Source organism: Peromyscus maniculatus, chromosome 9 (genome assembly GCF_049852395.1).
Source record: "Peromyscus maniculatus bairdii isolate BWxNUB_F1_BW_parent chromosome 9, HU_Pman_BW_mat_3.1, whole genome shotgun sequence".
NCBI lineage: Eukaryota > Metazoa > Chordata > Mammalia > Rodentia > Cricetidae > Peromyscus > Peromyscus maniculatus.
In genome coordinates, this window is record NC_134860.1 from 44,891,501 (window position 1) to 44,905,079 (window position 13,579).

General features: G+C 40.9%; 1 protein-coding gene across 1 annotated transcript in view; it reads right to left on the bottom strand.

Annotated features, from left to right (window-relative positions):
• Gch1 (GTP cyclohydrolase 1) overlaps positions 1-13,579 on the bottom strand; it is a 41,249-nt gene that overhangs the window by 10,006 nt on the left and 17,664 nt on the right. The window contains exons 2-3 of the mRNA XM_006987507.4: positions 10,466-10,575; positions 6,086-6,141 (exon numbers count right to left, since the gene is read on the bottom strand). Of these exons, the coding sequence (XP_006987569.1) occupies positions 6,086-6,141; positions 10,466-10,575 (166 nt within the window). The remainder of the gene's footprint in view (positions 1-6,085; positions 6,142-10,465; positions 10,576-13,579) is intronic.

The window sequence follows — 13,579 nt, forward strand, 5'->3', positions numbered from 1 at the left end:
GAATGGCTATGATCAGAAAAACAACAAGGACAAAAATAAAGCCTTAGGCAGATGTAGGGAAATGAGGACCCTTCCACAATGTCAGTGGGTATGCTGACTACTACATCCACGATGGAGGACAGAATGGAAGTCCTTCAGAAACTCCACATACACAATACGATCCAGCTAGGAAATACACCAATATACAAGAGAGATACCTCTATACCGTGTTTATCATGGAACTATGTGTAATAGCCAAGTTATGGAATAAGCCTAGGTGCCTGTTAACAGATGAACAGACATAAGCAATGTGGATATACACATGTACATATATATATACATATATATTCATATGTATACACACATATGACAGAGTATTATTCAACCTTAAAGAAGACTACAATGTTATCATTTGCAAGAAAATAGATGAAACTTGAAGTCATCATATTAAATGAAATAAATTATATACAGAAAACCAAGTGTCATGTTCTCTCCCATATGTGGAAAACAACAACATGTATGCAAACCAATGGAAAATTAGAGCCTTTCTGGAGGGGAAAAAAAAAAATCAACCATATGCAATTAAAGAAGTTCAAAATGGGCTGGGGTTAGCTCAGTGGCAGAGTGCTTGTCTAGCATGTAAAAGGCCCAAAGTGCAGTCCCCAGCATGGCAAATGGGGTGGGGGTAGAAGAAATCATAGTTTTAAAAAAAATAGATAATGCCAGGCAGTGGTGGCACACTCCTGTAAGCGCAGCACTCAGGAGGCGGAGGCAGGTGGATCCCTGTGAGTTCGAGGCCAGCCTGGTCTATGAGTTCCAACATTGCCAGGATTGTTACATAGAGAAACTTTGTCTCAAGGGAAAAAAAGTAAGAGAGAAAGAGAGAGAACATCTTTTTCTTTATCTGTTGGTACAGATTTCAAAGTGTTATGGAGGGTTTTGAGTCACCGTGTGGAGTTAGACGATACTCCCCTAATCTACTATCAGGGGATAAATTGGTGTGACCTTTTGGGGAACAATTCAGCAACACCAAAACTTCAGCTACCTCAATCCAGAAAGTTCTAGTAACTTATCTTGTTGGTAGATTAAGCGTGCAAAAATAATATATTGAAATACATCACCAAATGCTCCCTGATTTTGACGACAGTCTCAAACTGCCAAGTATACTCACCTGTGTGAAAAGCTGGACAAGTGAATGAATCAGGTCAAAGAAATGCAATGTGGCCCTGAAAAGGAAGTCGGTTTTTTTTTTTTTTTTTTTGGCAGGTTCTCACTATGTAGCCTTTGCTGGCCTAGAATTTGTTGGATAGAGCAGGCTGGCCTGAAAGTCACAGAAATCTGCCTTGCTGGGATTAAAGCCCAGTAAAGTTAGGTTTTTGGAACTAAAAGATGTCAAGGAATTTCAAAACACTTTTTAAAAAAATTCTTTAAGGAGCCAGAAAGATGGCTTAGTGGTTAAGAGCACTTGTTGGTCTTGTCGAGGACCCGGGTTTGGTTCCCAGCACCCACATGGTGGCTCAAAACCATCTGTAACTCCAGTTCTTGAAGATCTGATGCCCTCCTCTGGCATCCATGGGCACCAAGCATACATGTAATACACAGACACAAATACAGGCCCAACATTCTCAGACATAAAGTAGAAATAAAGAAGGCTTAAATGTTTTTGAAGAAAGTTGTAGTGTTGGGCACAGTGTCACAGTTTTTAATCCTTTTGTAGACAAAACCAACTTTACAGTGTCTCCGCATCACCCGTGAGTTAGATCCCCTATTTCTGTTAACGAATCTGACTGCACACACTGCAGCATGCCTCTCTCCCACTTCCTTATTTGCCTTGGTCTAGGCAATAACCACACCTTCGAAGGTCTCCCCCATTTAGGATTCTGTGCATCGCTCTGCCTCTGGCTCTCTTAGCACCGGCACACGACTGTTACCATGGTTCCTCTGAACTTAGAGTATCAAAGCAAACCTGTTTGGGGCACTTTGGATTGAACCCAGGACCCTGGGCATGAGGGTGGACATTTCTGTGGCTACAGCTACCTCGTCACATTCACTCTCCTGCTGCTTCCTTCTCTCTGGCCATGGCAGTAGCTGGCCTGGAGAGCCCTTCCACACCAGGTAACTCAATACACAAGTTAGCCAAGGCTATCCCCTGGAACTACAATTCCAAATTCAAGATTTGATTATATTCATTCAATTGTTCTAAGGTAAGAAAACAGATTTTTAGCAACAAAGCGAATTTCTATTTGATGTGAGCTTACTCTAGACTTCCCCTAGAACCAAACCAACTCACTTCTGGTGTCTTCCTGTTACTTAAGGCTTCCCTGCTTGATATTTGACTTTACAGGAATGGAAAGGTCATGCATTTAAAGGTGAGCACACAACAAACTTCACACGCAAGATTAAAATTGTTGGAACAGTAAGGTTTTGCTAAGATGTAGCTTTCTGTATTATTCCTCATTCTCCGAGCATTCTTACTTCCTAAAAGAAATGGGCAGCTGGATAAACATCTCAGTTGACTTTTCTCTTTAACAGACTCTTTCTTCCAATTTTTTACAAAACATGAAAGTAACACACACTCAACAACTTAGTTTGGTGCTCCATTTTATTCCTAAATTTTAATCCTATTAGCACAATGGCAAATCCTCATACAACAATCAGCTTCTTTGTACTGCTTCATGGAAGAATTAACTATTTAACATCTTTTCGCTGGGAAAGGACAGAATCAAGATTGTCCTCCTGTGCCTCTGACTCATCATTTATTCCATGACCCCACTGGATCGCCCTAGAAACCATTGCTCATACTGTCAGTCATGATTAGAGGATGGTCATCAAGGTCTTCAGGATTTTTGGGGGTGTGGCTCAGTGGCAGAGCCATTTACTTGCCTAGACTGAATGAAGCCCTGGGCTTGAGCCTCAGCATCCAAGAGAGGGAAATAAAAAGACCACACCTAAGCTTACAGTGCTCTGTGAAACTTCTTTTGAGTATGGAAGCTATCCCCAACTCCATCTTCGCTGTATAGACAGTCTGTTACAGTTTCAACAGTGCTGGAATTCCCACGATAAAAGCAGAGAGTTAGCATTCTTGATGGAAAAGAGAACACTAGAACATTGGACTTATGACTGTGTACAATAAGCATGCTGATGGCATTATTATTCACAGTTGATATAAATTTGTTTTTACTATTATTTGGGAGTAAGTGACTGGGGGAAGACTGCTCTTACTTTTCTGTTGCTATGATAAAACACCATCACCATGACAACTTATAAAAGGTAGGATTTGTCTGGCCTTTTGGATGCAGGGGGATAAGAATCCATCACCATCTTGGTGGGGAGGCATGGCAGCAGGCAGGCACAGAAACTGGAACTGAGAGCTCACATCTTAAACCAAAAGCCCAAAGCACAGAAACCACACTGGAAATGGCAAAGGCTTTGGAAACCTCAAAGCCCAACCCCATTAACATACTTCCTTCAGCAAGGCCAGGCATCCTAGACCCCCCCCCCAAAAAAAACAGTACCAACAATTGGGGACCAAGTGTTCAAACACATGAGCCTATTGGAAACATTGTCATTCAAACCACCACAGGTTTATGTAGATTCCAAAAATGAAATGAAAAATATGAAGGCTACCACTTCAGGACTATGGCGAATCTCACTATAACCCATCAAAGCCAACAGTCAGTCATGGAGATTTATTTGTTCCAATTGTGACTGAGGTCACTGTAACATCAATCAAGTGATTCAAACTTAGCTTTAAATGCAATGACTGCACATTCATTACCTACCTCCTCATTTGGTTCTACACACACACACACACACACACACACACACACACACACACACACACACCCCCCTCAGTATTTCTCCAGATAACCTAAGATTTGCTAACTCCATAAAACCAAATTAAAACACAAGAGGACATTTAGGGGAAATAAAACACTGATGAATAGGGCGCAGCAGAGATATATGAACACAAACCCTCACACTGACTTTCAGTTAAACACAAATTACCATATATACACATCACCTCTTCTCTCCAAATCCCAAATAAAAGTGGGAGAAAAAAAAATTTGTTATTGTTTTATTTTTTGAGACAGGGTCTTTTCTATATAGTCTTGGCTGTCCTAAAACTCACTATACAAACAAGGCTGGCCTTGAACTCACAGAGATCTACCTGCTTCTGCCTCTTGAGTGATGGGATTAAAGGTGTGCGCCACCATGCCCAGCTCAAAAATGGTTTTTTGAAGTCATGGACGTGTAAGGAAAAAAGATGAGAGTAAACAAAGTAAAGAGTGATTTGCCCTGTATCTGAGGAGGCAAATGACCGAGAAGTGAATGAAACACCAAGAAACACACAAGGCACAGATGCAAAGAAAATCAAGTGGAAGCCAGAGCCCCATGTGCAGGTTTGCTAAAAGTTTAAAAACACACAGTTCACATGCTAACAGAGCTCCCAAGTGGCTTGGCTCCCATTACTGTGAAATCTCCAAGAGTCCTGGTTACGATACCACAACACTCTAAAAGCTTGGAAATAGAAAATAATGGAAAGGCCAGAACACTGAAAATACCACAAAAACCCCAGAAGAAAGCTACGAAGAAGTGGTAGAGAGACTCAGAACATAAAAAAGTTGATCCATGCAGAGAAACCTTTACCTGATCTCCTGACCACACAGTGAACAAGAAAACTCCTCCTTATGTAAAACCATGCAGGAGCAATGAGAACACAGAGTCCCACTTGGCCATTCACCCCTCAGTATGCCTGCCCATTGGAATTCAGGTCCATGAATACCAGGAACACGGACAGAAGACATAAATGCAAGGAGGGTGAGAAACCCTCAGTTATCCTCAGTGCTTTCTGAAACATGAAATGAGTCCCACCAGACAGAAATACCATGTATCTAAGGAATGGGGGAAAACCTTCACTGGTTATAATTCTTTCAATAATGTAACAGAATTTATACTGGAGAGAAACCCTATGTGTAAGCAAAAGGGAAACCCTTCACTTGCCCCGGCTCTTTCATTCACATGAAAGGGTTCACAGTGGACAGAAATCCCATGAATGTGTTTTATGAGTAACGTCCCAGTACATAAATGAGTGTGCAGTAGAGAGAAACCATATTGTACAGCAATGTGGGAAATTCTTCACTTCGTTTTGTTTTTTCTTTTTGTACCCTTACAAACATGAATGTACTCACACTAGAAAGAAAACTTATCTGTGTCAGCAATGTTGGAAAAAGTTCAGTTCTGTTGATAACATGAAGGATTCATAATGGAGGGAAACCCCAATAAAGAATATATGAAGGCTGCATCACCACAAGCCCTTTCTAGCACCCATGAGAATGGAGAAAATTCACTAATATGAAATTTGTAGTCTCTAGTTGTTTCTGTTCAGCTCATGAGCATAAAAGAATACACCTGGCAGAAAATCTTGAACAGTGAGATAACCAAACGCCTCTGCTTGCATTCATTGAGAATCAGTGTAGAAGGCATGTGACATGTCTTCACAAGACTAGGCCTTACTGTGAGTAAAAACAAAGCCAAGGGGTTTGGGATTTAGCTCAGTGGTAGAGTGCTTGCCTAGCAAGTGCAAGGCCCTGGGTTCGGTCCTCAGTTGGGAGGGGGGAGGAGGGGGGACAGTCTTCTGGATGTGCTTTTTGCCTACATGACTTATATAAACTCAAAAGTATTTCCTACAATACACTTGACACTGTTCTCCATGTATGTAGACGCTCTTCTATTCCCTGCCCCCCAAAATATAAAGATCCGTTATCTTTATATTTTGCACATGTTTCTTCCCCTCACCATTAACTAACCTCCCTTTAAGACCCAGGGCTGGACTGGGGGTAATCTTGGATCCTTTCCAATTAGGGAAAACACTGCAGAGAAAGCTATGAGCTCCTATGTCAATGATGCTCAGTGGGAGGGAGGAACAGGCAGTGAAAGAGAAAAAGGCAGAGACATAGTGTTTCTGGTTTTGAAAATAGGGCTGTCTATGCAAGTACAGATTTTTAAGTTACAGTATTACTTTCTAAGTTAGATCCACAGAGGTAAAGGTAAGAAATCATGAGGGTCTCAGCAGATAGGAACAATTCTATTAGCTCATTCTTACCTGGCAAGTTTGCTGAGGCCAAGGACTTGCTTGTTGGGGAGGTAGCCAATGTGGACCTTCATGGAAGAGAGAAATTATCAGCTAAATGAAGAAGAGCATTTCTTTGTAACAACACAAATGGGTATAGGAAGACCATAGCATACATATATGTAATTTTATCACTGTAACAATGTATTTCTAAAACTTGTGAATCAGTTATACACATATTTTCAAATTATGAACACAGTAGAAGGAAACTATATAAGAACAGACTTGGGCTGGAGAGATGGCTCAGCGGGTAAGAGCACTGGCTGCTCTTCCAGAGGACCTGGGTTCAATTCCCAGCACCCACATGGCAGCTCACAACTGTCTGTAACTCTAGTTCCAGGGGATTTGACACCTTCACACCAATGCAGTAAAAGAAATTAAAAAAAAAAAAAAGACTTATTGCTGAAATGACAAAAGTGAAGTTGTAATGCTCCTTGATGAAGTTAGTTCTTGATTCAAATCTGAAAGTCTTTCCTCTAAGAAAGATACTCGGGGGCTGGAGAGACGGCTCAGAGGTTAAGAGCACTGACTGCTCTTCCAGAGGTCCTGAGTTCAATTCCCAGCAACCACATGGTGGCTCACAACCATCTGTAATGAGATCTGGCGCCCTCTTCTGTATATATAATAAATAATAAATAAAATCTTAAGAAAGAAAGAAAGAAAGAGAAAAAGACACTCAGTAGAGGGGAGAGACTCCTTTAGATGGCAGAAACTATATATAAGTGTCGCTATTACATGTGTCACATAGAGCCCTGCTGCCCCATTGTTTCCATGTCCTTTTACTCTTAGTTGTCCCTTCTAAGCTGCTGGAGAGCTCCACCATCTGACAGAAGAAAAAGGACACTCACCGTGTGATGACTCTTATTAAAGAACATGAACTTATGACCCAGGTTCTCTTGTCTTGTGGTTTTGTTTCTTCGAGAGAGGGTTTCCCTGTGTAGCCCTGGCTGTCCAGGAACTCACTCTGTAAACCAGACTGGCCTCAAACTCACAGAGATCCACCTGAAACACTAGCATCTTAAAATCTATCAGTGGATGGATAGCTATGGTGTAAATGTTACTGCTTCTTGAGCCAAGAATTAAAGTATGAGAAAACATACCTTTAAAAGTACTTAATAAGCCGTGCAGTGGTGGTGCACGCCTTTAATCCCAGCACTTGGGAGGCAGAGCCAGGCAGATATCTGTGAGTTTGAGGCCAGCCTGGGCTACCAAGTGAATTCCAGGAAAGGCGCAAAGCTACACAGAGAAATCTGTCTCGAAAAAAACCCAAAAAAAAAAAAAAAAGTACTAATAAAGTAAAAGGTCATTTGTTGGCAGTCGACCAAAGTTGTTCCAATACAACTGCATCCTAAATGCCAGCATGAAGCAGTTTTCACGTGTTCACTTAATATTGATCATACATTTATAGAGCCCATGTAGTAGTACTTAGCACTATGCTGTAAGAGTTTGAGAACGGTCTTCCTGATAGACAGCAGAAATAAAGCAAAGTGGTACAAACACAGGGATTATCACAGAAGGCAGCAGGATACAACAGAGAAGGGCTGAGAACAGGAGAAAGTGCCCTGAGTCTAGCCCAGCCAGGCCACTAATCCTTCCCATCATCTTGGACAACAGACTAGCTTTCTCATCTACAATAAAAGGCAAGGATGATGCCGGGCGGTGGTGGCACACGCCTTCAATCCCAGCACTCAGGAGGCAGAGCCAGGAGGATCTCTGTGAGTTCGAGGCCAGCCTGGGCTACCAAGTGAGCTCCAGGAAAGGAGCAAAGCTACACAGAGAAACCCTGTCTCGAAAAACCAAAAAAAAAATAAAAAATAAAAAATAAAAAAAAAAGGCAAGGATGAGCAAAAAGGTTCCCTCAATATTAACTGTAGATGGCCAGACATTGCATGCCTCCTGGTGTGATATAATATGAAGCCTTCAGCACTCTGAACACTACTTGGATCAGAAATGTTCAGCCTAATTAATACTACAAATCTAGTCTAATTTATAGGTAATCCAGAGGTTGCATGAACAAATCCAGAAGGTTGGACACTCTATAGAGTAACCAGCTTTGGCTCTTCAATAGGAGGATGTGGAGATACTACAAAATAAACAACACTCAGGAGACATACCAAGTGCAATGTAAAAACAGACAGGATTCTCTCGTCTTCTGTTCAATACTGAGGATTGAACATAGGCCCTTATGTATGCCAGGCAAGCATTCTACCACTGAGTCTCTACATCCCTAGCATAATGCGACTATTAGCTGGGTCCTTCTTCAGGCAGACCAACACTAAAAATTTTCTGAAAGAGCTGGAAAAACCTAGACATGGGTTACTAATGCTACTTAGGACATACTATTAATTTCTGTGGGTTTGTGAGTAAGAAAATATTTTAGAAATACATGTTAATTATTAGCATGATTTGGTACATATTTCAAAAATGCCAATTAATAATTAGTGCTATGCATAATGCATGATACATTCTTTAATATGTTGAAAGGCTAATTGATAACTTACCAAAAAATTTATCTTTTACAGAAACATAATAGAAGATATTATGGAAGAAATAAAATCTGAGATCGGACTTAATGTAGTACCATTGAGTGGCTATGTATAATATGATTGGTCTTGTATTGATAACTGCTGTTGCTGGTTGATGGGAACATGGAACTCCATAATACTAGTCTTTCTGCTATTATATATGTTCAATTTTTTTCTTTTATAAAAGTGTTCAGAGATAGATAAATAGATAGATAGATGGATGGATGGATGGATGGATGGATGGATGGATGGATGGATGGATGGAAAGTGCCAAATGCTGTTAGAATATTAAATATTGATGACTTCCACATGCTTCTGGGGAAGCAAATTGGTACAACCACTTTGCAAAGCCAAAGGTCAGCAGGGAGTAAGGTGAATATGGACACAGACACACTTATTACCAATAAAAACTCAGGAGTCAGAGATTGGGGTGAAAATCTGATAGATCAAAAAAACAGTGGAGGAGTGGCCAGCTGACCTTCTCCCTACGCTGCCCAGCTGGAAGAGGAAGTGCAAAAAGCCCATGAACCTCCAAGTCCCTCCCCATCCCTTCCTGTGCCTCTCTATCAGTATCCTGGGTCCTCAATATATTGTCTGACAGATTCTTGTCAACTAGGCCCTGGCTCTACCCTCCCGTTCAAAGTTAACATTATTAACACAGTCTCAGGGTGTCACTGTGCTATCAAATATCCTACAACACACTTACGATCCTACAGCAGCACTTCCTACATACAAAAATGATGCATATGTGCACCAAGAGAAAGTTGGCAACCATATTGTCTTTAATTGCAAGAAAAGAAACCACAAGTGTTCCCCGGGTGCTGAATTGCCGTTTGCACAATGTAATAATGTATAACAACGAAAATAAACACATCTTTGTGTGTTGTGCTACTTAATTCTGTGTTTTACAATCATAAGAAAGTAAAATAAAATATTTTAACAAAAAGGCAAAGCAGATATTAGTACTTGTTAAATTTAGAAAATGGATAAATATTGATATTATTTCCTACAAGTCTTCTGTTGGAAAATTAATAACAGAAAGTCAAAATAGAATTAAGCCATGATGATAGTAGCCTAACAGGACATTCTTTGTTCTCAAAGGTGTGTTGAATGACGACTGCATGACTATTATTATCTTGCTGGCAGTGGATTCTCTTTTCCTAATATAAAAAGGGATAGAATCCAATTAAACCCGCTCTTTGCAGTCTTTGCAGCCATCCCTGCTCATGTCATGACGTCACACTCTGCACACATGGATCTTAGATCAAACAGTTCACTCAAAATACAGCAGAACTTTTCAGAGAGGCAGCAACTACCTTTAAAGGATTAAAGTTTAACCTCGTTGTCCCAACATACTAGCACGGTGTTAAAGGTAAAAGTCTGGTTCTGGACATCTTTGGGTTTTGTTCTGTTTGTTTTTTGAGACAAGGTCTCTCTGTGTAACACAGGCTGGTCTCAAACGCCCTACCCTTCTGCTTCTCCCTCATGAGTACTGATGTCATGGGTGCGTGCCACTACACCTGGCTGGTTCTCTTTTTAAATGTCCTTAAAAAAAAGATTTTTCAAGACAAGGTTTCTCTGTGTAGCCCTGGTTGTCCTGGAACTCACAGAGATCCACCTGCCTCTGCTTCCAGAGTGCTGGGATTAAAGGCGTGCACCACCACCATCCAGCTTAAATGTCCAATTATTAGGTTAGCCAAAATTGATAAAATAAAAATATCTATGTAAACTATAAACTATATTAAGAATTGGTGGCAGTTTTAAATACAACTATATTAAAACATTTACTATACATTCTTAAATGATTAGGCAACAAGAAGAATCTTACCCTTCCCACAAATGGAACGAGGTGATGTTCACACATGGAGAACATATCTATGTCCTTCACAATCACCATCTCATCGTGATCCTCATCAAATATGGCATCATTCAGGACATCTGAAATCAGGAAAACAGAAAACCAACTTGGTAAAATACAAAAAGACAGTAAATATTTTCAAACCTTCATTCAAACATTAAGAAAATAAAAATTAAAACTAGTCAAATTTCCCTTCTAAGTGAGCAGTCTTTTTCTTTAATTGATATAAAAATCTTTGGGACAATGTTTCATGAGAAATGTAGACTTCAAAGTATATTTGTATCATGAGCTGGAAGAAGGGAGGAGAGGACCAGGTATGACAAAGTATTGGCTGCTTCTGGAGGTAGAGATGGGTCGTTCTTTCCACCATTACATTTTCTAACAGATATGCACAAAGCCACCAATGAGAAAAACATTATGCCTTAGCCCTCTGACTTCTGAGGCCAGATCTAATATGCCTATAAACTTGGCCTCTATTATAGCCAAATAATTCTCTACACTTCACAAAGTTCTTCAAAGTTATTTTGGGAAGCATTGGACTTACACTAAATGGTTGCCTTCCTAAAGAAATAAATCCTATAATCTGCACATGTATGCCTCTCTAGGGAGCAGCAGTCCTATGTAAACTGTGAACCTCAGACATAGGATCGGGGATATAAGAGACATTTCAAACAAAATGCTGTATGTTTAAAAACTGCACTTAGTAAGTGTCCCTTGCTCATTTGCAAAGGAGAAGATTGACCAGAGGGAGCACTGAACTCAACCTGTGACAGCAAGAGCATCCTGTTCTGGCTACCGAAAGATAAAGGAATATAAACCACAGCCATCACCACTGTAGCATAGCCATGCTACTGACAAACTGATTGATGGATGCCTAATATTGTACACAAACGTTTGTCATGTGTCATTGTCAACGAAGAAGAGATGCTACACAGAGGGTGTTTTCTCACTTTTATAAAACAGGTACATGCACAGGAAAACCCTGATCTCACAGCTTGGCCGACCAGAGACCACCAAGACAGCTAGTGTGTAACTCCAAGGATTCAGGGAATACCAGATCCACACAGTACAAAGAGACAAGAGTGGAGAGATGAGCATGGCTTTGAAGCTGCCCACAGCTATTTCCCCCTCAGAGAGGCAGGCTGAGTCAGAGATGTGCAAATGCCCACCCCCACTGCCTGACCTTCAGGAGCTCAGCTACTACTGAGTCATGCATAAGCCTCTGTTCTCATCAGGCTACTCGGACTCGCCTGGGATTGATTGTGTGGTAGGAGAGTCACTATGTGACCAGCAAGAATGGACGTGTGTAGGGTTTAAACACATAGAACAATAGCGATAAGAACAGGCAGGGACAAGCTCTCTGTCATCCCCTAAGTAAATATTCCTTTTCCGGCAGCAGTCTCCTATGCAGAATCCTCTACCCTAACCTTTGGTTGGATTTCTGAAGGCAGTTTAAATACAGCTCCTTGAGATTCCCAGAAGTACTCTGAATTTCTCCAAGAGTTCAATATCATGATAAGGACACGTACAGTTCACTAAAATCTTTAGTCACATGAGAAATATGACTGAGAGTGAAAACAAAACATTGTTTCTAAATGAACAAGAGAATCATGGGATGTCAGTCATTCATTTTCTCTGTCGAAGGAAATCTTGAAAGTTCTCATGACTACAGAGCGCACCGAGTCGGCCTCAAGTCAGGCTAAGGTGGAATCTGGTTCTATCACCGGCTGCCTGTTGAACCTTAGGCAAGGCACACAGTGAGGGAAAGAGCATCTTTTCAGTGGAGAAACCTGGCAGATCGGGGCAGATCGGCCATTTCTAGGACATAATGACATTGGATACCACCTGTGTAGTATTAAAGCTGAGGAATATGCTACACTATAAGATCCCTTTAAGTGGAGTTTTCTTTCTTACTTTTTTTCCTAGGGACAAGGTCTCATTAAGAGATCTAGGCTAGACTTGAACTCCTAATTCTCTCAGGTCAACTTCCCAAGTGGCTGGGATGGTAAGTGTGCCATCAGGCATGGCTCAATAGGTATTCTTTGAAAAAAGAAAATCATTAAGGTCATTAAAAAAAGAAGTTGTGAAATTGTCAGAGTTGAGATTAGTGAAATATAACAACTAAGTGCAATTAAAATTAAAGTCAGAGCCTGAATAAAGTATGTAGTTAGCAGCATTATGCCAACATTGACTTCTGAAGTGTTACAGCATATAAGGCTTTTTTTGGTAGAAGCTGGTGAAATGGTATATTCGTCATGAGTCTAAAATTACTTCAAAATTTAAGCAAAAAGATATCCAGCAACTGCGATGTATCAACAACGGAGTATGATCAGTGAAAAACACCATGAACTACAGACACATGACAATTTTTCCAGCCTCTTAGTGGCATAAAGTCACATGGAAACAGGGAAGGGCTACCCTGTGCACTGCACCGTTCAGCCAATGACAGGTCACGGATGCAGCGGTGCTCTGAGAAGACTGTGTCTCCTAGTCAGTTACGTGCAGTCTGAGGAAAGCGCATAGTGACACATGATTGTCCTAGGGATGAAATTCTAGAACAGACGAAAGTATAGCAGGAGAGAGAAGACAGATGGCTACAGGGGGCAGAGAAGTGGGAAAGGATCTGACCTCAAAGTGACAGGAAGGAACTTTTGGGGTGATAGAAAAGGCCCACATCGTCATTGCCCTTGTAGCTTGATAACTATATATATATAGTTATACACACACACACACATATATATATATATAGTTATATTTATACGCACACACATGTATATATGAAATTTTAATTATGTGTATGGGGGCAGGGTGTGTGCCCCTATGAACACAGGGGCCTGTGCAGTCCACAGGAGGGTATTGGATCCCCTGGAGCCGGAGTTAGCAATGCTTGGAACTGAACTTGAGTCCTCTGGAAGAGCAGCAAGTGCTCTTAACACTGAGCCACCTCTCCAGCCCATGTCATGTAGTTTTGACTTTGAGTTCATAAAAATGTTTATATACTCAAAAATCAAACCAGGAAGAAACCCAGTTAGTTGTCCTCCTAAGGCTTAATGCTTTGTGTAGAACTGAGACACTGGTGTGTTG